At 53.8% G+C, this 26,205-nt stretch overlaps 1 protein-coding gene across 1 annotated transcript; it reads right to left on the bottom strand.

Annotated features, from left to right (window-relative positions):
• Nucleotides 1–3,654: 3,654 nt before the first annotated feature.
• Nucleotides 3,655–23,654, bottom strand: CTDSP2 (CTD small phosphatase 2; the record flags this gene model as incomplete). The annotated part of the gene is made up of 8 exons (XM_079715936.1): nucleotides 23,303–23,654; nucleotides 9,370–9,518; nucleotides 7,519–7,557; nucleotides 6,983–7,084; nucleotides 6,333–6,389; nucleotides 4,295–4,387; nucleotides 3,986–4,171; nucleotides 3,655–3,780 (listed from the first exon to the last, which is right to left on the bottom strand). Exons 1-8 carry the CDS (start codon nucleotides 23,364–23,366, stop codon nucleotides 3,655–3,657), a joined length of 816 nt encoding a protein of 271 aa, XP_079572062.1. The 5' UTR covers nucleotides 23,367–23,654.
• Nucleotides 23,655–26,205: the final 2,551 nt, after the last annotated feature.

A 26,205-nucleotide genomic window follows, 5' to 3' on the forward strand; every position in this document is an offset into this window, starting at 1 on the left:
GAGGGTCAGGAGGCAGTGCCCATTCACGGATGGGTTTTTGAAACCCACTTTTATTCATTAATTGTAAGTAGTACAAATATTCCAAAAATATAAACAGACACTTAATGGCGTCCTACATTTCAAGTTTTTGAATACAACAAGTTTATCAAACCATGAACCTGTAAGCAAGGTAGTCAGAACCCCACAGCCCAGTCACAGTGGGAAGCAGATCTCCCCCACCCTCCGAACGGTATCTTGAAGGGGGTTACGTGGCACGACATGGAACATGTAAAATCTGAGATACTACAAGCAAAGCTCACGGGGCGCAAAGAGGAGGGTCTGCTCCAGGGGCAAGCCCCACAGCAGTAAAGGAATGGGGCAGGGGGCCAGACCCCTGCCTTCCCTCCCCTGCTTGAATGCAAGTATCTACCAGTATTAAAATAAAAGGACAAAACTAAAAACCCCATTTTACAAAAAAGGCGACTGAGGGACAGTAGTGGCAAGTAACCGACTGAAGACCTGAAGGGGAAAACAAGCTTACTTTCCGCAGACGCTTGACGTGTCTGGGACATGGGATACAGGACAGCCTTACGCGGGGGTTGCCTTACTGAATGAGGCCTCATGAACAGGGTAGGGGTAGCAAAACAGAACGGGATCCATTTCCCAGGGAATGACTGCCTTTAGACTTCCCATGCTTTTCGCACAGAGAAGTTTCTGGGCCACTGTTAACAGAGGGGAATTTATAAAATGGTCAAAATCTTTGGGAGGCAGGAGGGAATTAAACAGAAGGTCCCAGGTTAACTGAAGGCAAATTCACTCAACCTCGCTATAGTAAGGGACCCATGGACCTACAGAGTGTCCCCTCTACAATGTGCAGAGTGGAAACTCTTACCTGACCCTTTCCAAACCGGTCCTGTGTCCAAAGCTCCCCCTATGAGAGGGACACGAACATCAGGCTTTTGATTTAGAAGCCCAATCAGAGAGACACACGGTGTCCCTGAAGAGGCACCTTAAAGAACTGAACCTGGCAGGTGGGCAGATTCCTGGCACGGCGTGAACTGGGGTCGACCAGGCCTGGTGGCCTATTGCTTCCCGAAGACCAGCCTCAAACAGGAAGGGCTGGTAGGAAACCCCGGAAGAGATCCTGGGGTGAACTGGCTCCCTCTCAATCTTGCCTTCCTCCAAAACTGAGTCTGGCCTGATTCCTCTAAGGAGCAAGTCTTGCAGTCATCTCTTGCCCCTAACACACTGTGAAACTGGAGACCAGAAGGTGCATAATGACTTCAGGCTGGCTCCGGTCCACACCGATGGACCCTGCTTAGACCTATTTGGCTGAGCTGCCTCTCCAGCAAAGGGAGGAGAGGGTGAGTGGGGGTGCGGCATTTCCAGTGAGGAACTGCATGGGGGCAGGGCAGGGTTCTGGCGAGAACGAGACCTCTGGAGCCGGGCTTCATGCAGAAGCAGCGGGGACACTCCCACCAAGCCATCCTGGGCTCTGGTCACGAGTCCCTTGGAACACTTGGACAAGTCTGATAGGAAAGCGGGTGGCGCCAGCTCTTCCTTCACCTGGAGGCAAGGAGACCCAAGGCAGGGCAGAAAGGGGCCTCGGAACTGGATCAGCTTAGAGCCTCTTATTGCTTATTTAGTCAGAAAAGCATGGCCGGACCCCATGGCAGATGTGGCCCAAGGGCTAACCCTTAGGATGGGGCTTGGGAGAGAGGCCCCTCCTGCAGTATTAGGATAGGGGCCTAGGCCAGGGCCTTAGAATCAGAAGCTCCCATTTTCCTTCAGGAGGTGTCGCTCCTGGCCAGCCCTGGAGCCCTCTTCCCCTACCTGCGTGAAGCAGGATCACACAGGCACCAGGGAATGATGCCTGGGAAATGATCACATGGGCTTTGGGGACCCTTTTCTACTCATGTGACACCAAAGGGAAAGACAAAGCCTCACAACCTTGGGACAAGGAGGGGAGGTGGCATCACAATGCTAGAGAAGGATGCTAGGTGGTCAGAACACCAAGCTGCTGCTCCACCACCTGGTCCCGGCTAGCTCCTCAGACTGCCCTAGTGTGTGGCCAGTCTGAAAAGGATAATGGGGTAAGTCCTGAGTGGGCGGTGTTCTTGCACCTGAAGCAACTTACAAATGCTTTGTGACATCTGCCTCCAGGGAAAACAGAGAGGGGGATAGGAACCCCCTCCCACCCGAGGGAGGGAGCGGAGGCCATGGCTAAGGCAGTGATGCTGAAGTGGGGCTCCCTCTGGGGGATCCCTTGTGCTCCCAATTACAGCAGCACTTCCCCTTTTGTTTTCCATTCTGGGGAAACTTCCTTTTTGTGACTTATTTTTTAAAGCATTCACTATTAAGAAACTTTGAAAGCAAAGAGACACGCAAAGCGCAGGTGTGTGAAGAGCTCACTCACACCTGTTACCATTGGCAGGAGGCACGTGCGTTACGTTGGCAAACTAAACGGTGAGAACACCCAGCCCCTCAGCCCAGGAAACGCAGGAGTGCCTGAGACCCTGGAGAGAAAAATCAACAGCCAGGAAGGATGAAGACACCTGGCCCTGGGGGAAGACACGAGAGAAAAGAGCCCTGCCCAAGAAACAGGTGGGTGGGACCCAGAGCGCCCTTCCCAGACTTGGGGACAAAGTCCTTGCGGCAGCACCAGCAGAGAATGCCTGAAGAGCAGACTTAGGGACACATCCCGAGCCCAGCTGACCTACAAGCCAAGGGGACACACACACTCATGCCCTTGGGATTTTCCTCTTCCCTGCACCCCCAGGGCCTCCCACGCTCACCTCAGGCCCAGGACTGCAGCTCTGTCAGAAACAAAACAGCCCCAACACTCCACATTTTGAAAGAGAATTTTAAAACAGAGTCAAAATAACAGAAATCAGTTATCTGTCCTCTTCCAGGGCAGGGAGAAGACCTCCTTCCCCACAGGTTCAAGACTATGGCTAGGTGGTGAGGAAGGCAGGCCCGGCACCCAAGCCTTGGGGAGACACAGCAAGGGCCCGAGCCAGGCACTCGGCCAGAGGCTAGTGCAGCCCTTGGGCCACAGGACCTGATGGCCACTGGGGCTACCAGTTCTGGATACAAGCTTTCATCTTCCCAGAAATGTCGTCTTTCTGTCTGCAGCAGTCGGCTAGAGCAAGGCTTCAGGGAGATGTGTGCCTGGGGCACCCGAAGGCAGCCTCTGACCCTACCTTTCTCCGTGGCATAAGCCTTACAACACTGAGGAAAGGCCATAGGTTTGGCGACGGAGCCTTCAATGGTCTTCATCCCTATAGAGCTCGGTGGCTCTCAGGGGGACAGGAGAGGAGACAGACTAACTTGGGGAGAGTCTTGATCATCCGCTTTCTCCCCCAGCCTGAAACACTTATATCCCGGGACCACAGTTCAAGGCAAGACACACTCATACACACACACACACACACACAAATACACGCACTTACTCACATCTCAGGAACCCAACTCAGGGAGCAGGCAGCTCTGGGTATCGCTGGTCTGATATCTGCCCACTCAGCATCTAACCTGTCCTAAAGCTCTTTCCGATCACTTCTAGTTCCAGGTCTCATTTGGTGAGATGCTCCAGATTCCACTCTGTCAGGCTGATCATAAAGGCACAGTGTAGGAAAGTCCCCAACTGGGATGGCCATTGCTTGGCAGCAGGGAAGGCTAAGGGGCCCGCAGCTGCCCAAGGCTGGTGTAGACATCCTCTGCCGCGCTCAGCTCCTCAAAGACTGGGATCAGGTTCAGCAACTCAGTGTCTGCCATGTCGTCAAACCAAGACTGCACGGGCACCTGGAGCGGGAAAGGTGGCGTAAGCCTCCCAACCGCCAGCGCTTCCCTCCCTTGCCCCGGACCCCCGGAGGCTGGCTGGTCTGCCTGGGGTGGTGCCCTCCCCTCTGGTAAAGCCCATGGTTCCACCAGCGTCCCCTTCTCCCTCCTCCTTCCAGGGCAGGGACTCTCCCAATCCCTGCCATGTGGGTGTATCTGGACCACTCACTGCATTCTCCGGGTGGAAGATGTAAGAAGCAGGCGAGTTGTCCAGAATGAGGGTTTTCCTCAGGTCCCTTCCCAGGCGGCTGAGGTCCTTGACATAGCAGCCCTGGTGAAACACACAGGACTCACGGAACAGGCGGGCCCGGAATACCCCACACCTGTCCAGCAGATCCGTCACAGGGTCAGCATACTGAGAAAAGAGAAGATGCTTTTTGTTTGGATGCAGTCCTGGTTTCCCCGTGGTATCCTGTGGACCAGCAAGGAGCTGCCACACCTGTTCCCGGTTCTTTACTCCCCTCCTGCCCCCAGGTACCTTAGCTAGGCTGGCAGTGAAGAGAACACATTCAAAGAGTTCCCCCATTCGTCTCAGGAACTCATCCACGTAAGGCCTCTTGAGCACGTACACCTGAGGAAAAGCAGAAAGGCTTGTTGGAGGCATCCCTATGAGGGTGAAGCATCACAGCATCGGTCACCGTTACCACCTACACAAGGAGCAGTAAGTAGGTTCAGACCTTACTCTGGACTCCCACACCCCAGCCTCTGGGACCACCTGGCTGGAAGCCTTCTACCCCACAGACCAGGGCACGAGCGTCACCTCCTCACCAGGCTTCTGCCGGCTCAGTGGTCCCAACCTTGACCCAGCTCAGGAAAAAACAAAGACACCTAATGTCCCAGGAGCCATCTCTGTTTCCGGCGGCGAACCATCAGCTGCCTCCAGAAACAAGTAATCAAGAATAGGCCTCACAGATGGAAACAGCCTATCCTGGATTACTTGAATCCAGCCACAGCCTCTGTGGGAGTTTCCTGTCCTTGGCTCTGACAGGACAGTTAGTCCAGGTCCCCATCAGGCAGGGTTGCAGATACTTCCTGAAACCTCATGCCCTCACAGAGCTTCTCTGAAATGCACCAGCGGAAAGTGACTTTTCCCCCTCAGTGACCGCAGACCTGACACCCTGCAGCATCTTGCTCTAGTGACCCCCCCATTTTGTGCTTGCCCCTGACAGCCACCCCTAACCCTTGTGTCCACCTTTCATAACCGTGCACATTATGGCCTAAAAGCTTCACTGGCTGCATGTCCCTCATGGGCCTGCTGTCTGTTGCTTCCCTGTCTCCATCCAGGTGTTCTCCTCTCATCCAGCCTACACAGGTGCTACTGGAACCACTCCTTCAAATTTCTGTTCATCCAGCTCACTCCCTGCTCAAGAGTATGTGCCTGCCATGACTCTCCCTCCTGGAGACGGCCTGGACTGGCCATCGACACACCAGACCCCTCCCAGCTCTGCAGCAGGAACCCTCTGCTCCAGGTAGCCACAACCGGGCCTCCTTTCATTTACCATTTCTTTAACCTTCAACAAGTCCCTCCCTCCTCCTGGCTATTCATCAAGCTTGGCATCCTCTCAACACTCTGCTGAAAATGCACCTTCTGCAGGTAGACACCTCACCCCCACCCCCCGCTCATGTAAATGTCATCCCTTTTCCATTATTCACACCTCTCCTTGTTAGCCAGGAGTTCACAGTGTTTGAAGATATGCCTTTTTTTTTAAAATCTGTGGGTTCTGTGTATCTCTATACCCTCAACTAGACTGTAAAGAGCTGCTGTGCAGAGTCCAGCACTGGGACTGGAGAGCATCTCAGCTGGGAGGAGGGTGGTGGGGTGAAGAAAGCTTCTAATGGACACAGGATAGTGCTGACCACCCATGGAAGCCTCAAACCCCATTTCCCTACAAGTAACTCTTCTATTTGACTATCAACACCACAGGATCCTTAACCCTGGACTGAGCAGGTTGTGTAGGGCCAGAGCCTCACCTTTAGATTCAAGCGCTTTTTGATAGATGTGTACTGAGTATTTATTGTGGCAGAATCCAGTGTAGGGACCCCAACGGGAGGGGAATTGGAGAAAGCTTTACAGAGGAGGAGATGCCTGTTCTGGGGAGAAAGAAATTCACCAGCTAGATGGAATGGGTGGGCAGGGGAGGAGAGAAAACAGCTAGTACTGACTTCCTTGTCTGTAACAGGCAGATACACCAACTCTTCAGCGTTAGAGAAAATGTATTAAGTCATATAACAGTGCTGGTCACATTCAGTAGGGGCAGGGGAGATAAGTAAATGATAGCTATTACTACTATTAAATAATTTAATTTTAAACAGCTTAGCTGCAAAGAGAAAAAAGGTGACAGCTAGAGGGGGATGAGGGGCTGCATTTTTTAACATGTGAAAGCCTCGAATGTAAAAGGTTACCAATAAAAGCAGAGAGGCTGAAGTTACAGGAAAGGATCAACTGATGGAACACAAGCCCCAAGGGGCAGAAGACCCCGAGCTCCTGGGCTGGGCATGGCCTGGCAGCAGCTCACCTGGTGAGTGGTCCCTTCGATCTCTACAGGCACTATGAAGTCAGCGTTGTTGATTGGCTGGAAGGCAGAGGAGTTAATGAGTCAGCTCAGCTTGTGAGAAGGGACAAGAGCCCAGCCACACCCAGTGCTCCGCCCCCTGGGCGGGGTGGGGAGGGACAGGTATCAGAGGCCCTAAGAAGCTCCTGCTGTCCCAACTAAGTGGTTCTCACCCAAGTACAGGCTGCGACACGCCTTCTGGTTTTCCCTTCTTACCACCACCTGCAAATTCTACCTGAGCTGAGACAGTCTCTGGGCCTTGTTAACAAACATCCTGATAAAATGGATAGGGGCATGGCCCAAGGCTGACTTAACCCCTCTTTTGTACCCCTGTAGAGCCCTGGTGGCTGTGCTGCGACGGGGCGGGGGGGTGGGGGGACGGCAGCTGTAGCCTGTTATCAGTGACCGCGGAGAGCAGGGGCTCCCACTCAGCATCATTCTCCAGTGGGGCCTCCAGGCATCTGTGATGTGACTGTGGCCAAATGCCGGAGGCCGGCCCTCCTACTTCTCATCACTCTTCCATCATCAACTTTAGGCCACTTCACTGGCACCTGCAGTCAGGCTTCCAAGACAGCCCAGGATGAGTGTAAGAAGAGCTCCAGATGTCCAGTTACCTTAAAGGAACTATGCACAAGGGTTTCATCCAAGTCAATGACCACGCAGATTCTTCCTTGATCTTCCTCTGTCACCTCCGGGAGCAGACAGGTCCCTGGAATCTAAAACCAGAGCCAGGCTACTGAATCTGCCACCAAGAAAGACTGATTTTCCCCAATAGAACTCTGGGAAGAGCTGGGCCCATTGAGGAGATGGAAGCCCCCCTACTTCAACCCAAGAGAGGCGACACTTAAAGGCCAAGAGGTAGAGAAAGAAGAGACTGAGCTGGCTCTTTCCTTCAGCTTGGGACTGTGAAATCATCCGGATACTGGAGATGGAGGCCAGAGCTGGTGATGGATACCGGCTGTCCTCCACACAATCTAATGCCTTGCACACGGTGGGCCCTTAGCAAATATCTGGGACAAATAGCTTCCGAGGGCAGGGAGTTAGCCAGCCAGACACAGAGGAATGAGGGCATCACCGCACGGGGCATGGGGTTAGCAGGGATCACTGGGTGTTGGGGCTTCTGAGGACATACCCTGTGAGATTCACATACCTGATAAAACTGGTACTGGAGACACTGGAGCAGATCCGACTACGGGAGAAAAGAAGGTGGTCAGGGCCAGCCCACCAATGCCTTTCCTGGTTGTCTAAAGCCCACTCAGGCCTGGAGGGGAATCTTCTCCCCAAGACCCCAGCCCCCTGGAAAACTCTGACACGACAAAAGTGACTTTCCTTAAGAGCTGGGCAGGAAAGGGGCCAAGATCTTCTTTCCACACTAGGCCTGATGAAGGATGGAGAAGGAAGTGTCCCTGTTCAGCTGCCATTGCCTCTCCAAGGAACAGGGGACTCAAGCAGCTGACGCAGGGACACAGAGTTAGAGGCAGAACCAAAATCGGAACTCCTCACTGTGGAGGTTTGGCCTCTTGCTTAGTCCTGGAACCCAGGCTTCTCTTTGAAAACATGTGTTTTCTTCATCCTCCTTGGGGGCCTAGATTAGGGGGAGGTGCGCTGAGCCCCTACAAAACACCAGTAAGCCAATGTGAGCCCACACTGTGGGTCCTGAAATGTGAGGGGAGGTAGAGTGCAGAGAGCTCAGAAAGCCTCTTCCTACCTTTGGCTAATAAGTAAAACGTTATGATGTAACAAGTAAGTGATCTTAATGGAAACCCTGAAGAAAAATTAAAATCCTAGCACTTAGAAAAACTTAATGTTGGCATTTTAGTGCATTTCCTTCAAGCTTGCTTTGGCAAGCAGTCTTTTTTCTTCATGACATATAATTTTGCATTCTGCTTTTTTTTTTTTTTTTTTTTTTTTGCGGTACATGGGCCTCTCACTGTTGTGGCCTCTCCTGTTGTGGAGCATAGGCTCTGGACGCGCAGGCTCAGCGGCCATGGCTCACGGGCCCAGCCGCTCCGCGGCATGTGGGATCTTCCCAGACCAGGGCTCGAACCCGTGTCCCCTGCATCGGCAGGCGGACTCTCAACCACTGCACCACCAGGGAAGCCCTGCATTCTGCTTTTTGACTTAATGTTGCAACTCAATACTCTTCCACATTGTTGTGAACTCTTAGTAAAAATTAATAGTTCAGTTAATACCATCATGTTGTACTTCGTTTAACCATTGTCCCGTTTTGGATAATGAGGTGATTTTTCACTGATGTACGTATCTTTAGCCTGGCTTTGAAAGAAAGGAAGGACAGCTAAACCTTGGTGTTTCAGAAAGAAGTACAAATGGCACTGGGGAAAGGAGGATTTCTGTCCCCCGCCTCTGAAATGCCAGACATATCTTCTGGTAATTATAAGAATCAAAGACACCCACACATTTCCAAATGTCTCTCACAGGTACAGGTGAGAGTGCTGGAAGGGGTTATCAAGAGTGTGATAGAATTTCAATTCCTTGCTTCCCTGAAAGCCTAGTAACTTGGAAGGTATTTTTGCTTAGTTAAAAATAAAAAACAACAATCACAGGACTTGCAACCAGAGAGATCTGAGTTCAAACCCTGATACTACCATTTATTAACCATTAACCATTCAGCGGCTACATATACCCTCTGAGTCTCAGTTTCCGTCTGTGAGTGGGAATCCTCTGGCTCTCCTTGCAGGGCTGCTATGGGTCACATGAGACAATCTGCGCAAAGCACCTTGCATGGTTCCTGGAACCTGGAAGGATCTGGACCGCAGGGCCCCTCAGAAACACAGGGACATCCGGATGGCCCACACCACAAATGGAATCAACAGGAAGAAGATGGACCACTATGGAAAGGACAGAGGAAGGGCCTCCTCTGGGCCAGAGATCTTCCAACTCAGGCAAGGCTGCCCTGTCTTCCTGCCGTGGTTGCATGGACCCCCACTCGCTCACAGCAGTCCCGTCCTTGCTGGCATCACACCACCCTGGATCCAGCTACCTTAGCAATGGTGTTGGCTTCCTCCTTGTATGCGGAGAGCTCAGTGGAGGAGCTTGACTGGCCAACATGCTGGGCGCGAAAACAGCAGAAAAGGGCCTTGAAGATGTTACGTCCACGAGGCTTCTTAGGAGAGGACTTGGAGACCAGGCCTAGAGTGGAGGGAACGACAGAGACATTAGCTACAGGGCGTCTGTCCACAAATACCCACCCCCGTGCCGTATCCCCTCTAGTTTATAAGCTCCAATGGGGCACAAGGCACGTGCTTGGCGAACAACCAAATACAGCCAACAGTGAAATGTACATGTTTATTCCAACATCTTCTCTGTAAAGTAGAAACAGCAGGAATCCCCAGTCCCTGGTTTGGGAAATAAACTGCAGAAAACTTGCCCTTCATTCCATGGGGGTGAAAGGGCACTGAGAGATGGGGCCAGCTATGGAATCCACTTTGGTAGCAGCACACTCAGGGAACCCTCCGAGGTAGTTCACAAAACTCCTGCCTAACACCAGTTCCCAGAATACTACCCATTCTAGAGAAGGGAGTGAGCTAGACCTCTTCAAGTCGGTGCAGCTACAGCCCTGTTCTGGGTCAGCTTCCTTCAGTCAGTTAGTTGGCAGCACTGAGCCCAGACTAGAACAACAGACTAGAAAACAGAACAGCTTCAGCCCCAAGAAACTACAAGCTTCATTCACACCCTTGTGTCCATCCCACACTCCAGTCACTTTCCTTAGCACTCCCTCCCCTCAAAGACCACAGGCACATCACTCTCTTGGGACACATACATCCAGCGCTGGGTTCTGGGTTGACGTCCCTGCTTCTCGGCTACAGCTGCTAAGTCCTGCCTTGACAATTTTGGCTTTGGAAATACAAAGCCATTTTAACAGAAGGCTTGGCAAGGCAGCCCCAGAAAGGCCAAGCTGATAGAAACAGCTACAGGCATTTACAGGATCAACCAGAAATGGACTTCGGAAAGTCTTTTTCAAGTTCCTTTTATTATTATTTTTTTAATTGGAGTATAACTGCTTTACAATGTTGTGTTAGTTTCTGCTGTACAGTGAAGTGAATCAGCTCTATGTGTATATACAACCTCTCCCTCTTGGACCTCCTTCCTCCCCTCCCCCCACCAAGTTCCTTTTATTTTAGAAGAACTGTTCCGGCAACTGTTGAGCAAGAGCAGGGAGCCAGGATGGGTGCTGTGGCCAGGAGGTGGCGCCGCACAACCGCTGCCAGAATGGTCCTCAGCCACAGGTCTCCTCTCCAGGGGCCAGGGCGGGGGACAGGCCTTGGGATGAAATCCACCCCACTGCGCTTTAAAGCACAGGGCAAACTCCTGTGCAGGGAAGTAAGTGCCAGAAATGTCTCTGCCTTTCTGTGTGTGGGTGGGGGGGGGGGGGTGGGGAGAGACAAACAGAACATGGCACTGAGGATAACCTTCCCCGTGCTGTTGGGTTTAAGGCAAAGGGGGGGCAATGTGGAGAGCCCCCCACCCCAGCAAGGCCAAGCTCCCTGGCTCAGTCCTCAGAGTACATGCTGCACCTGCACGGAGGCGGCTCCGGCAGAAGAGGTGATGGGAGAGCCATTTAACACCCAGTTACTGGGCTGCCTGAGCCCCTGGAGAGGAGAGAAAACCAAACTCTGTTCCCTGGACCAAAGGTGAGGCCGCTGACCCTCAGTCAAGGGACAGTCAGCACCGCCCCAGGACAACCGACTCAGCTCTGGCTCAACAGGAAGGCTGAGGGCTTCCTGCAGGTGCAGGCTGGGCACCCCAGCAGTCTGGTCCAGTGCTCTCTCCTTCCCCTCCCTGGGTCGGGCAGATCCCTTGACACTGGTATGACGATTAGAAACCTTTTAAAAAATGTTCAGGTTTCCCCAGCAATTAGCCTAAAAACCTGGATATCACTCTCAAGCTCCTGGCCCTGCTGGAAGAATCAAGATTTCTAGGGACTGGGGATTTTGCCCTGAAGGAAAAAGTTGCGTTGGAGGCCTCGTCCAAGGCCCCTGAGCCCAGGAGACAAACTTGAGAGCAGAGCCCCGTACTTAAAGACAGCAAGATGAGAGGTTCCTCAGACTCTTTCCTACTCTGAATAATCTATCCAGAAATCGGAAGGAAAGGACAGCTTCTCCACCTGCCTGTATGGCCCACATTCAATTCCGAGCCCAGGGACGCAAGCAGACGCTGACACAAAGCTCCAAGACCAAAGCTGAACCATCTCTTTTCCTTTGGTTTATGGTTTCTTCACGCAGAACCACAATCAGAGGCTTAACCCGGGCACTGAGCCTTTCTTAAAAGGCCACACAGCCCAAGCCTTTCCTGAAGAGAGGCCATCAAGAACACACTCAGCATCTTAGTGACAGACGCTGTGAAGGCTGAGTAATCCTGAGAGGCAGGGGGTGAAAGGGGCAGCTGGCTGGGGCCGTGGAGAGGCCTCGCCGGTGCCCCCTGCGGGAGGCCCAGCAGGCAGGAGCGCTTCAGCCTCAGACAGGGAGCTTGGGAGGGGGCGGGGGCGCTCCTCAGCTGGTTGGACTCTGCAGGGGATGAGGTCTTCTTAAAACACAACGCGGCCAGGCAGCCCCTGGGCCTCAGAGACCACAGATGCCCTGACCCCGGGAGCAGGCGCTCGGAGCAGAGCAAAGAGCTGTGGCGCCTGGGGAGGGGACCCCAGACCCACAACAGCAAGGTCAGTACCCCAGATGTCCCTCACTACTCCCTCCCCCATTGGGGCCCTACTTCCTCCTCCAGGCTGTGTGTCCTCCTCACCTTTACAAACACTCCCAGTGACAATCAGTGGCCATCAGGGCCTCTTCAGCCTCCCCCTAACATGGCTGCCTCCTGGCGGGGCCTGCAGTGGCCTCAGCCAGGTACATTCACTGGCCTCTGGCTTCTGAGCAGCAGGTGCTTGGGACTCTGATTGAGTGAATAACTCCTGGGCCTCCAGGGCCTTTGTCGCTTCTACAGAGCCAGGACCTATGGAAGCCTTCGCTGGTCTGCCACTGCCCAGAAGAGTTAGAAACAGAAAGGCTCCCTCCCTTACGAGGACAGGGAAGTGGGCTATGACGAGCTGAGCCCCTGAGGCAAGCCGCTCGGTCTTTCTGGGCCTTGGTCCTGTTTACTGAGCACCAGTGATGGGCCAGGCCTGTGTCAAGATACTTGACATCATTACTTCATTTAATCCTCACTACAAACCCATTTCTAAGCGCTAATCCCCCATTTCACAGGAGGGAAACCGAAGCACAGAGAGCTTAAGTAACCTGCTTGAGGTTACACAGGTAGTAGGACAGCAGAGCCAGGATCTGAACCCAGATCTGCCTGAACCCAGAGCCAGGGCTCTTAACAACTACTCTGTAGGGTCCCCTACAGCTCGGGCATCGTGTACGATTACTCCTGCAAGAGGTGGGGAGTGGCGGTGCACTCTTAAGATCTCGCAAGAGTGTGTGCCGTACTCCTCTCTAGGCTGGGCTGGTGAAGGATCAGTTTGGGGTGCAGCCCCCCTCCTTTGCTGTCCCCTTGGGCAGTCCATGAAAAGTGTTAAGGGGTGAAATAGTACAAGGCTCCCCTCACCGCCACCCCGGCCCTGCACCTGCTCTGACTGGCAGATACCTCTGGGGGATCAAGAGGACAATGGGGGGGGGCGGGGGCGGAGCTGGAGCCAGGAGCTTTGGTCCAAGAGCCACTTTGTTGAGTGGGTTTAAGGATGAGGGGATACACCCAGAGAGGGATCTGAGACTCGTATCAAAGAGCCTTTCGAAGGACTCCTTTCAACCAGCGCTCAGCACTGTGTCCCTGACAACCAGGTGCAGGTCACCCCCACCCCTCCGTGTGGGATGGGAAGGGGCAGTGGCCCCCTCCCGGGAGACGAACACTGGCACAGGAGGGTTTACAGGCCGGTGAGGATTTCATTGCACAGGTTTCCCCAGCGAGGGAGGGCAGGATTCCAGGGGGTACCACAAAGCTCCATTACTGATGTGCATCTGTTCTCCCTGCTCCAAACATCTGGTTTGGGGCTGAATGTCGGAAAGGACCAGCACAGACCTAAAGGGGGGAGCTCTGGCTCAAGAAGAAAGTGCGCAGGTTGCTGAAAACAGGGAAGCCAAGCCACCCCTTCAGCTCACTGCTGTGAGGCTTCCTACTGAGGCAGGATGTGAAGAGAAGGGGGGATGTGGGAGGTATTCCCCCTCCCCCTCCCCCCAGGATCACCTGGGCTGGGGTCCAGGCTCTGCCAGTTACTACTCAGCCACACAGCCTCTTTGCACCTTAGTTTCCTCATCTGTTAACTGGGGTAACAGCAAGACCACTCTCTTGATAAACAAGACTGAACACGGTAATGCACTGTGCAGACTAAACTTAAATGCTGCACTCATTTTCATATTATCTAAGGGGAAATGACCACTTCTTGACAACACTGTGGCCACCCACCCAGCATGTGATTGAAGCTCAAGAACAGAAGATGAGAAAGGTGCCAGAGGAACTCTGATCGTGAGCAGGTTTCAGAAAGTCAAAACCACCCCTACACCTTCTCCCAAATTCACTACAAAACTTGTTTTCCAGTTGCAAACTCCTTGGCTGGTCTCTGCAAGTAACAGGAAAGCAGGTGAGGTTGTTCCACTTGAGACAAAGAATGCCCTCTCCCCTTGTGTCCACCATCACTGGCCCCCAAGAAGCACCAGGTGGGGATACTATTTGCCTCTGCCTCTCAAGAAGCTTGTGCACATACATGTATGCTGTACACACACATGCGCGCACACACACGCACACACAGATGAAGACTGGCTTTGCCTGGACAACACTATTTTTAACCTTCTTCTGAAGGTCAGGTTGAGGTATCACTGTTGCCAACAACACAGCTTTGTGTCCCAGCAAAGGAACTCCTCACACATCCGCCTGGGATTCGGCAGAAGGCAAGCTCTCAGGCTGTCGGATTTTAACAAGCCCATTCATGTAGAAGGACGCGTTCTTGGTTCACCTCTCAGAGTACTTCTTTCTCCACCATCTCTCATTCCCCCCACAGCAAAGGATTTAGTCTGGCTATCACTATAAAATGGCCTCCCGGAGGGGCCTCCCTCCCCTTAGCTTTTGGAGGAAGGAGAGTATTTGGAGCATTTCTGGCCTTTCTTGGCCAGCTGCCTGGGCCTTGCAGCCAAGATGCATCTGATTGGGGCTCCCCATGGAGAGGAGTCCTCCCAGGTCCTCAGCAAGGGGCATCTGTGCCTTGGCTAAGGACAGGCCCTAAAGCGCCAGGTGGACAGAAGGGCTCTTGGACCATCAGGTGAGTCAGCAGGGGAACAAGAAGGTGAGAGATGCCTAGACATCCCCCACACAGGAAAGACTGGAAGCCAGAGGCAGGGTGTACCAGTTTCCACAGTGTTCAACTGCTGACACTGCTCTCTTCAGGTGACAAGGCAGGGGGGGGCCTCACCCAGCTCGGCACCAGTTCCCGAAGTTCCAGAGAGCAGCTGTGAAGTTGACAGCATGGACTTTTAAAAAGTAGTTTTAGCCACGTTGTTTGGCTCACACCAGCATGTTCTACACTAGCGCCCTCCCCGCGACCAGCAGCCAGGCCGTCCTACCTACGCAGACGTCTCCATTGGTTTCCCCTTCCCTGGACAGGACAGCTCCCTGCCTCTACTCCTCTTCTAAGAGAGGAGGACTTCTTTCAGTCCTGGGTCCTTAATGCCACTTGTGGGGTGAGGGTGGGGGACCCGGTCACTCGCTGCCTTGCCTGCCTTTTCCCTGCCCCTCCAGCAGTCGTCACTGATCTCAACATAGGGCCTCAACTTCAGGACCTTCCCTCAAGAAGCACTAAGTTTTGGAAGCAGGGGATCCCTGGCAACTTCTAAAACAGGATCAAAATACTCTGTCAATTTCCAAATCAGCCTTTAAAAGAGTTATTGGCAGAACACCCGCCTGGGCAGCTGTAACATATTTTAGAAACATGCTGGGGCTGGGGGTGGGTTCCCAGAAGCAGCAACAGGCCCTGGACCAGAGCAGTTTCCTCACGGATACGTCAGCAGCGGGCTCAGCCCCCAGCCCCACACCAGAGTGCTCTTGGTGGATGTCAGGAAGTGATCTGATGGCTCACAGCAGCAGCAGGGATAGACCTGAGATGCCATCCAGGAAAACCCAAAGGGCTGGACCCTGCCCTTGTTTTACTGTATGCAATGCCTGCTAGAGCAGAGATGTCACCGTGGGGGACTGGAAGCCATACTTGCCCACCTTGAGCCTCCCCCTCCCCCTAAGGAGGTGCGGAGCAAGGCCCTGTGGGAGGCCGGGAGGCTAAAAGAAACCTGCCACCACGACACAAAACACCCTCTTAGTGGCTGTTTCAGCCCGACTTGGCTCTCTGCCCGATTCCTGAAATGCTTGGGTCTGGTGGAAGACCTGAAGAATCTAGTGCCTCTTTCCTCTCCAGCTAAGAAGCCTGCTTTAGGTGACATATGCATGAGAGTGAGATGGAGAAAGAAGAACAAAAGCTCAGGACAAAGCAAGGGACCCTCAACCGTCTCTCCTCTGACCAGTGAACAACAGAGTGGTTACACAGGTGCCATGGACTTAGGCTTAAATCCTGGCTCTGCCACATATAAGGTGTGTGGCCTTGGGCCTCAGTTTCTTCATCTGTAAAATGGAAAGACTAACGTTACCTATTACATAGAGCTGTGAGAATTACAATGCGGTCTGGGTGTGTCCCGACCCTAGTAAAATGCTCAGTAAATTTCAGCTGCTAGTCATTCAGTACAAAGCACTTTCATACCTTTATCTCACTCAGTCTCAATCTCAAAATGTTCACAGTGAAAGAGAGCACAGAGACTTCTTCTCATTCCAGGTCAGAGGAGCAGTGGCAGGGCCAACCCTGGGAACTGGCCTTTTCCAGGACTCCACAAAAACCAATCACAGTCACACACACTCACACTCACACTCACACACACATGCGCGCGTGCGCGCTCGTTTAGGGTGGCCAACCGGTTCCTTCCGTCCTTCCTCTCATGGCTGGCCCCTGCACAAGGACTGGAAGGAGCCTGCCAGGGAGTCTCTCCCACCTACAGGGTCACTCACCTCCTCCTCCCACACCCCAGCTGCACCTGGGACCAGCCCACCAGTATAGGTGTGTCCACTGAGAGAGCACTGAGCTGGACGTCAGAAAGCCTGGCTCTTGCCCCACTTCAGCCTCTCAAGCAGCCTTGTGGTCTCACCTAAGGCACCACCACCCTGGGTTGTTTCCTCGCAGGCCGATCAGGAAAGGTCTACACTGCACGGTCCCTTACAAGGTGGCTTCAGATCCCCTGAAGCTTGCACAGGCGCTCTAAAAAGTGGAATGCACAACACAAAGGAGAGGCAGTGCGGGTCAGCGTTAGGTTTGACTCTGAGCCAGTCCTAGCTGACACGAACCGGCCACGTTCCTGTGGACAAGGTGCTTGGGGTTTCTCAGCGGAGGTTTTCCTCACTTGTCAAGTGGGGATCATTCGCATCTCACAAGGTCATTGTGAGGCTCAAGTGAGACACCACCAATAGATATAAAAGGCGAGGGCAGTGCCTGCCCCACAGTGAGATATCACGTGATCCTTACTGGTAAGCGGGGATCACGACTGTCCATTCACACTCAGAAAACTTTTGGACTCCCCTTTAGGAGCCAAGGGGACCTTTAACAAACAGGAAAACTGGATCCCTCCAGGGACTCTTCCTGCTCAGGGCTAAACAGGCAGCTGGGGCCGCTGCTGCGCTCACCTGGCTCTTCTCCAGGGACACCTGTCAGAATCACAGGGAGCATTTGGAACACACGGATGCCCGGCCCACCTGCTCATGCTCTGATTCAGTTAAGACCCAGGTGGGGTCTGTATTTTTAGTAAGTGTCACAGGAGTTTCTGATGTGTGTCCCTGGCTGGGAACCAATGTCTAAAGGTTGCCAGTGGTCCCTGACTAACCCTTCCAGGACTGGAGGGTGATTCAGCCAGAGTCCCCGTGGCCCCTTTCCCCACCACATCTCACTGGCTCAATGTCTCTGCAGGTCTCAGGGGACTTGCACCCCAGAGCCTGATTTTCCTTTCTAGGGGCACTTGCTCTAATCTGTCACAAGGCAAAACACCCAAGCCTCCTGTCTCTTCCTGCAGGTCCCTGTTCCTGGGAAGGAGGGGCCCTAGCCCCAGTCTGCCATGGAGGCAGAAGAGCTAGGACCCACGTCCTGGGAAGGCACTTCCACACACCGGCGGTATGCGCTCTGAGCCTTCCCATGAATCTGCTTGGCTCTCATTGGGGTTGGGGCCACATTTGTTCCCTGAGAACTGTGTGGGTGGGAAAGAGCAAATTCTACAGGATGCAAAAACTATTCATATGTCAAGAGAGAAAAAGAAGGTAGTGAACATAAAGAGAATAAGAGCAAAGCCTGATTTGGGGTGGGGGGAAGGGTGGGAGGGGAGGACCAGGCGCACCTGAGAAAGGAAAGGAAATGCCAGCAGGTCCACTGAGAGATCGGGTTTAAGGCTAACCCTTAGAATAGCTGACGAATAAAACAGGACATCCTTGTACCTCCTGCCCTGAAGGCCGTGTGCTCGCTGGAGCACCCATTCTGTAATAACAGACCTGGTGCAGGCACACTCAGACCTGAAGGGCTGGGCACTTTGCCAGACAAAGAAACTCTGTTCTATTTGGCCTCTGGTCCAGAGAGGCTTCAAGTTCTAAGTCAACTTCTCCACTTTGATTTCTACTAGTTCCTTCATAAGATTTGCACGTTAATAAGCTCATCTGCATCCCAGTTGGGAACTATTCCTCCATTTCAGAAGAGGGAGGGAATCATGACGGAGCCACACCCAACCCGGTGTCAGCAGGACAAGTGAGTTAATTCTGTGCTTCCCGAGCTGGCTGGCCTGAGACAGGGTGAAAAGCAATTTAATGCTGAGTTTGTGCTTTCTCAAGGTTATACCCCAAAACCACAGCAGCTAAGACATAGCTTAAGAACATCTATTTCTCTTCAAAATCCCAGCTTCTTTTTCTTTCCTCGTTACTAGCATTCCTTAAAGAAATCTTAATCTCACTGGGTTCTTTAACTCTCGAAACAAATGCAGACGGTAAGAGAACGCAGCACACAGTTGTCTCAAGTCTTCATTACATCCACTTCTGGGGGGCCGAGCAACTGCTCACAAGGTTTAGACTTCAGAGACTCTTCACGGGAGGTGCGTGGCTCCCCGGCCTCCTCCCATCCCAGATGCCCAGGCGCCAGGCAGGATGGCAAAAGCCCCAAGGCACATGCTACTCACATAAAATCCCATCCTATGTAACAGGGGCACAAAGAAGGGGTCTGTGCAGCAAGGCTGTTTGTCAGTCTCAGAGGGTGATTCTTCCAGAAGGCCTAAGCCCTCACATCAGTGTCCCCTCTGACCCCCGGCCACCTGTCTTTAACAATAAAACCCACATGACCGTGTGCTGTTTGCACTATGTCCTTGGGAGAATGGAGGAGAACCGGAGTGGTGGTCTAGCTGTCTAAAAAGGAAGGACGTTAACATTTATTAATTATCTGCTAAGTACAAGGCATTGGAGAAGTGTAGAGACTGATACTCCTATTTTATAGATAAGTCACTCAGAACAGTAAAGTGATTTGTCAAGTCTCACTGCAAATAGGGATTTGCAGCATCCAGGCCTGAGGCAACCAATTTTGCTCCTAGAGCAATTCTACTGAACACTTCTAAGTGCTGCCCCTGCCCCCCAATCCCCTCTTCACCCTGAGAGACAAACTTCCCAAGATGGTAATAAAAGACAATAACCCAACTTACCCAAAAGCTAGGAGGAAGAAAGTTGAGGAGAAGGGGAAGAGATATATACTTACATATAAATACGTATTGTCTTTCTCTTGCTTAGTTATGAGCACATGTATTAATTTTCCACAGAAAGGCTGGGAGCATCAACTCACCTTGGCTAGAAATGTGACTTCTATCGTATTTACCATTTTAACAAAGTCCGTGATCATGAGGGATGTGGAAGGTCCCACCGAGAGCATGAAACGGGACCTCTCTTCCACCCAGTTTCTTTAAGACCCCTATAGTTGAGAAGGAGGAGACAGGATTCAGGGACACTACCACCCCTTGCCGTCTCTCAAGGGGTTTTCACAGCAATTCCTGAGTCCTGGTCCGTTGCAAACTCTGCAAGTCAAACTCAGCAGCAGAACTGCAAACTCCCAGTCCCGGGATGGTGGGCATTTACAAACCTTGTTGCTGAGTTAGCAGGGCTCCCTTGGGTTGCTTTAGGAGAGAGCAAACACAAGCTTAAGTCACCACACAAGCCCCTACCTCACTCCAAGATGGAGGAACAACTCCAGAGGAGACAGAGGAGCGAGACTCAGCAGCCACAGAGGCCAAGGCTGAGACTGCGCAAGGAGGGGAGAGGCACCAGTGGGGCGGGAGGAGCCAGCTATGAACACACACTCTGGATGCTCACAGAACAAGCTAAGGAAGAAAGCCCCAGGGAGACTGAGACTTGGTCTAAACTTTTCAAGTTAAGGGCCTAGCTACAACCACAGTGAAAGGTGTTTAAGCTTCTACATGAGACAGTAAGGCAGAATTTCTCCCTTATGGGGAGAAAACAAGAGTTAGAAAAACCTGCCACCTGCCTAATTCTTAGGGATGGTCAGTTACCAGAACCTGTTGTTCAGTTCTACATGTGAAAAGACAACTCAAGGCATCATCATCCACTCCCTGAAAGGAAGGGGCTCAGGCCTCACAAAACAAAACAAAAAAGGTCCCAACTCCCCCAGAGGGGCTGTGGGTCACTCAAGCTCTGGAGGAGCTTGCCTCCACCCTCTCATTTCACACTGGGAGGTTATAAGGTGGGCCCATTTCCCTGGCTTCTCCCCATCTAACCTCAAAGCCCGAGGCACAATCTCCCAGCAATGGGGCTGCACCCTCGGATGGGGCTGCAATAAATGGCCATTTTCTGGCCAAACTGATATTAACTTTTCTTTTTTACTTTGGTATCGTACACAACTCTATCCTTGCTGTACCAGGAAGCCATTTCACCCATCTGTTTGGGAAGATGATCCAATTTTGGTCCTTTTATCATCAATGCTTTCAGCAACTTTGTTTGTTCTATTTCCCCTACTGTAATTACTTTTGAATCATCAACACACCCAGCCAGCCTTAAAGCTCCCGAACAGAATGCTAAAAAAGAAGAAAAAGAGGGCTTCCCTGGTGGCGCAGTGGTTGAGAGTCCGCCTGCCGATGCAGGGGACACAGGTTCGTGCCCCAGTCCGGGAAGATACCACATGCCGCGGAGCGGCTGGGCCCGTGAGCCATGGCCGCTGAGCCTGAGCATCCGGAGCCTGTGCCCCGCAACGGGAGAGGCCACAACAGTGAGAGGCCCGCATACCACAAAAAAAAAAAAAAAAAGAAGAAGAAAAAGAAACCTGCAATGGCAAACAACTTCACTAAAAAACCGCCCATGCTAGGAGCAATTTGTATTTTTCTAGAAATTTACTGATTAATAAACTGCCTCAGTACTCCTTCCCCTTTTTCCAAAAGGAGGCAGAGGCTAGAAATGGGACACTGTGAGGAGGGGAGAGGGCACGGAACTCCAAAAGGAGCTAAATAAAACATGTGCTCCCCACCCTTACTTTTATTTTATTTTATTTTATTTTTTTAAAGATGCAGGATTTGTTTGTAAGTGATGAGGGATTCAGAAAGTTGGTCTGCTGGTTGCTGGGTGCCCAAGCAGCCTAGGAAGAAAGTATGTCTTCTCTGGAATGCAGTCAAATTACACGGGGGGAGAGAGACCCCCAAGCTGTCGGCTTGAGAATTCAGATTCCTCCAGGGATAAGTCTGAAGGACAAACCACACAAAAAATGAAAAACGTAACTCTAAGAAAAATGCAACCAACATCAGCAGCTGAACACTGTCAAGAAGCCAGCTGCTTGCTTTCTACTGTCATCTATTCTGTTCCCTACCACTTGCTCTGGTGGATGAAACTTCCAACTCTGATTTGTAAGCTGTCCCTTCAGAAGTCCAGCTTTCCCTCATTCCTGGTGTGGTCCCCTCACTGGGAAGGCACCCTCCTGAGCCCCACCACCCACCAGGAGGAGAGGACCAGAGTAGGGAAGCTCAGGACGCTTCTTCCCCTTCTCATGAACACTGCCCCCCCTCTGGAATCCTTCCACATCCACATTTCTTCGTTTCTGGCTAGCACTTGGAGTCCCTTCCTGGGATGAGGTTAGGAAGAGAGCGGGAAGAGTCCGAAGTTAAGTTATAAACCCAGAAAGCCTCGCCTCTTCAGCCCTCAGCACAGCTGAGCAGCCAGTAGAGGGGTGAAGCTGCAGCCTGGTTAGTGATGCAGTCAGGAGAGCGGCGGGTCAGGGTCTTTTGCGGGGGTTGGGATCTGAGCAGGCAAGGCTTATTGAAAGTAGGGCCAGCGATGCAGGAAACACACACTACACCCCGCCGCCCCCCTCCCCCCACCCCACTGCACCGGGGAATTAGGGAATGGCTGAAACCACCAGGCCAGCCCGTTTGCCCCTAGGCAAGTTGGGGGAGCTCCTTGGGACCGGGAACCCCTGAAATAAGTGATCTGCTGACTAATGTTGCCAAATACGGGGATGTAGGGCTATACCCAGGCTCCACAGCTGGGCCCCCCGCCAGGCTCTAGGCCTCAATATGTTCAAGTGCAGCACTGGCCCTTCTTGCCCTGTTCTGGGGGCGTTGAGGGGAAGGGCAGGGACGCTCCGAATTTGGGCCCAAGAGCGTGATCTCCCCAGCCTGAGGCCAGGTGGCCCCAGTCTGGGAAGTTCTCCAGAAAAAAAAAACAACGCTAGTCCTTACTCCCCGCGGAAATTCTGTCCACTATTTTAGACACATTCCTCAAGGCCCGAAGAAGAACGTGGGGGAGGGGAGAAGAGTTTCGGGGCCTCCACCGTGACCAAACTCAGAGATCCCACCCTCAGGCCTCAACCTTTCCCCCGCCCCCAGGAGAGGCCTCGGCCTAATCACCCTCCAGTCCCCAAACCCGCCCCCGAGAGGGCCCGCGACCCGCCTCGTGTCTCCACCCGACCCGCAGGAAGGCGGGGGCCGCGAGCCGCTGCCCACGGAGAACTCGCACTTTTTCGCGGCGCGATTCAGAAACACACCGAGTCTGATGCCATCCAGCGAATTATATAACCACGGACACCAATCTCGGGCTAAACAAACGCCGCTCTGTGTGTGCGGCGGCGGCCCCGGGGAAGCGCACCGGGGCAGGGAGGGGCTCCGGCCGGGCCTCGGGGTCGCGCTTGTTTGCTCAGCGAAAGCGGCAGGAGGCGGCCGGGCGAGAGTCCCGCGCGCCGAGGTCCCAGGCCGGGCGCAGGGCCGCGGGCGGACCAGGTCCGGTCAGCCAGAGCTCGGCCCCTCCCCCACCGCGGCCGCCCCCGCCTCGGGGCGGTGAACTTGGTCCCAAGTCCCGCCGGACGCCGTCACCGACCGCTGCCTGAGCAACCTCGGGCTTGGGGGCGGGAGGGGGGGGCTGGGAAGTGCTGGACTCCAGTCCCGGCTCCATTCTAGCTCGGGATCGCCCGGGACCCCCTCGTTCCCCTCCCCTCCCCACCTCTCTCCCCGCGGTCCTGGGGCAGCCGCGCGCTCTGGTGCGGGAAAGTGACGACCCCACCCCCCAGCTCTGGAGAGGATGGGCGCGAGTGGACTCGCGCTAGGAGCGCTCACCCCTCTGTCTCTCTGCCCGGGGGGAGGGAGTGCAGAACAGAGTGACAGCTGCGCGGATGACGCCCCTCCCCCTCGGGCGCTGGGAGCCCGGGGCCCCGCGCAGCCCTCCCCGGGGCCTGAGTGCGCACCAGGTCGCAGGGGCGGATGGAGTAGGGGGTCGGGTCGGAATCCCCCACTCTGAGCCCCGGGAGATCTGGGGCCGAGACTCGGGTTCTGGGCTGTGCTAGCCCCCTCCCCGCCCGGGGGCGACGCAAAGTTTTGGGAAGTTGCTGCCCCTACCTTGCTTGGTGAGCACCAGGGCGTCTTCCCTCCGCGCCTGGGTGATGATGGAGCCGTGTTCCATCTAACAATCCCGCGGGCCCGGGCTGGCTGGGCGGGAGGACGCGCGGGCGCACAGGCTGGGCTGGGCTGGGCTGGGGGGCCTGGGCGGGGGCCCGCTCCGGCTCCGGCTCCGGCTCCCGAGACTCCGACTCCCACTGCTGTTCACATCCCTGCTCTTGTTCCTCCCCTGGGCCGGGAAGGGAGGCGGCCTGTACGGAGAGCGGGAGGCCCGGGCAACGGCTCCCCCGGTTGCCCCCGGCCCCGATCCCCCGGCGGCAGCTCCGGGCTCCTCAGTTTGGGTCCAACATGGAGAATCCGGAGCGAAAACAAGAGGAGGAAATGGGACACGGGGCGGTTTCCAGGCTCCCCCCTCCCCTCCGTACTCCAGATAAACAACCCGCGGCTGCAGCGCCCACCCCCGCGCGCCTCCAGGATCTCAACCCGGCCTCTCTACAGCCCGCTGGCGCCTCCCGCTCCGTAGCACCGTCATAGGCCCCAGGATCCTCCACCTGTGAGCGGCCCGGGTTGCGGAACATCCGGAGCTTTGCAATTTTGTTACGGAAAAAGCGAATCCCCGAGGGGGGGTGGGGTAGCGGGCGGGCAGGCTGGCAGGGGAGACTTGAAACCGCTCCGGCGTTCCGATTGGCCCTCTCCGAGAAAAGGGGCGTGACCCCTCCTTACTATGCGGTGCGAGGACCCAACAACATTCCAGACGCTACGGCCACGCCCCCAGGCCACTCCCCCCTCGCCGGGCTGAGGCCTCCCAGCCTCCTCGGCCACACCCCCTTCCCAACTACTTAAAAGGACACTCCAAAGCTCACGTTTCCCTACTCTGTGCTGGGGTGTTCCCGTTGTGGAGTTCTACGTGGGTAAGGTAGAATGGTTCCGCCCTTCCGGTAACCGAGCAAGCCGCGAAGCCTAACTCAGGTCGGGCCAGGATGAGAGAGAGGGTTCGGGCAGTTGTTTTACTTCCTATTTGGCGCTCGAATTGTGGACCCACTGTTTCGCATAAGAGTACAACCTCGAACCCTGAAAGGGGTGTATGTGTGTGTGTAGGCGGACTCAGGACCTCAGAGAATGAGAGCTGTAACTGACCTCGGGATGGTCTGACCCCCCGCCCCCCCCCCACTTCAAATGAGACATAAGGAGCCAGGCTTTGCTCAAAGCCACTCACTTATTCCCATTAAAGGCTTCCCCCCTTTTTTCCCCTCCTCCCAATCCAGCCCTGCCCGCTTCGCTCCCCCTCCCTCACAATCCCAGCCTCAGTTTAGATGGATAGAGGTCTTTAAGGGTAGAGCTTCACCTCTGTGGACTCTTGCTGCCCTCCCTCCTTGCTTTTAGGCCCCAGGAACCCTTCGCTGGCTATGGCTCCTGGGCTCTCGTGAGCCTCCTGCACAAGATACTAGGTGAGGGATATACATTTGTTCCCAAGAAGTGGGAGCTCCAGAAGGGCAGGTTTCAGCTCAATATCAGGTCTTTTCCAGTGAGCTACAGCTGTCCACAGGTGACATGGGCTGCCTTGGGAGAAAGGGAGCTGTTCAAGTCAAGGCTGGTGAGAGTAATGTTCAGTGAGATTGCACTGGGTGACTTCTGAGCTACTTCCAACCCCAACAGTTTATGATTCAATGGAACTCACCCTGCCAAGGAAGGAACTTTCAGGAAGGTCAGGATTTTTCTGGTCCCTGGGGGGCTGGGGGCAGCTGATGGCCTTCCTGCTGCAGTTCCCATTGCCCAACATGCACCAGGTCTCACTGGGGGTTGGAGGACAAGCAAGCGGGTCACATCTTAACTCACCAGGAACTATCAAACACCTGCTCCCCATGAGGACAGGTGAGGTTGTGATGTGTATGTGCCTGTGTGCCTTCACAGTGCTCACGTGTACCTGTTCCTTCTGTTCCTACACATACATACACAAAACCTTTTTATATGACACCATTTTAATGGAAATGCAGTTTTTCCAAAATGAAAGTAGCTGGTACAGAAGATCTGAATGATGCTTATGTAACTTTAAACACTGAGTTTGGGTAGATCCTAATTCATTAACAGAAGGGGAAAGGGAGGAGTTCTCACATATTTACCTCCCATTTTTGTCAAAAGGTCAAAAGGTCATGAATAGAAAAGGATTTTTGAGGTAAATCTTTAATAGGTTGCTAGGGGGCCTTTTGGGGCCCTCCCCCCACCCTCTAGTGGGGTAGTTCAGCTGCTGCGGTGGGAGGAGGGGGGAGTGCAGGCAGGAGCTGAGGACTGAGGATTGAGGGGTACCTGCTCCCCCCCACCCTTCCCATCCCACTCTGTAGTGTTGGCCAGGACACTTCACCTCTCTACACTGTACATTTCCTCCTCCATAGAGACAATCCCTCCCCCTTTTATTGTTTACAAACATACATTTTCTGTCACATTTGATCTCTTATTGCTTCGAGGTTGACAGAGCAGATGTGCCCATTTTGTAGATAAGGAAACAGGGTTTGGAAAGGTTAACTGACTCACCTAAGGTCTCACAGCTTGTTAAGAAGAGGAGGCAGGACTAGAAGTTGTCTTTTTATTTATCTATTTATTTAGTTTTGGCCACGCCACGTGGCTTGCGGGATCCTAGTTTCCGGACCAGGGACTGGGCCTGGGCCCACGGCAGTGAAAGTGCTGAGTCCCACTGGACTGCCAGGGAACTCCCTATAAGTTCTCTTTTTTGGTACGCGGGCCTTTCACTGTTGTGGCCTCTCCCGTTGCGGAGCACAGGCTCCAGACGCACAGGCTCGAGGCCATGGCTCACGGGCCCAGCCGCTCCGCGGCATGTGGGATCTTCCCGGACCGGGGCAGGAACCCGTGTCCCCTGCATCGGCAGGCGGACTCTCAACCACTGCGCC

This window comes from Hyperoodon ampullatus (assembly GCF_949752795.1).
Source record: "Hyperoodon ampullatus genome assembly, chromosome: 11".
Lineage (NCBI taxonomy): Eukaryota > Metazoa > Chordata > Mammalia > Artiodactyla > Ziphiidae > Hyperoodon > Hyperoodon ampullatus.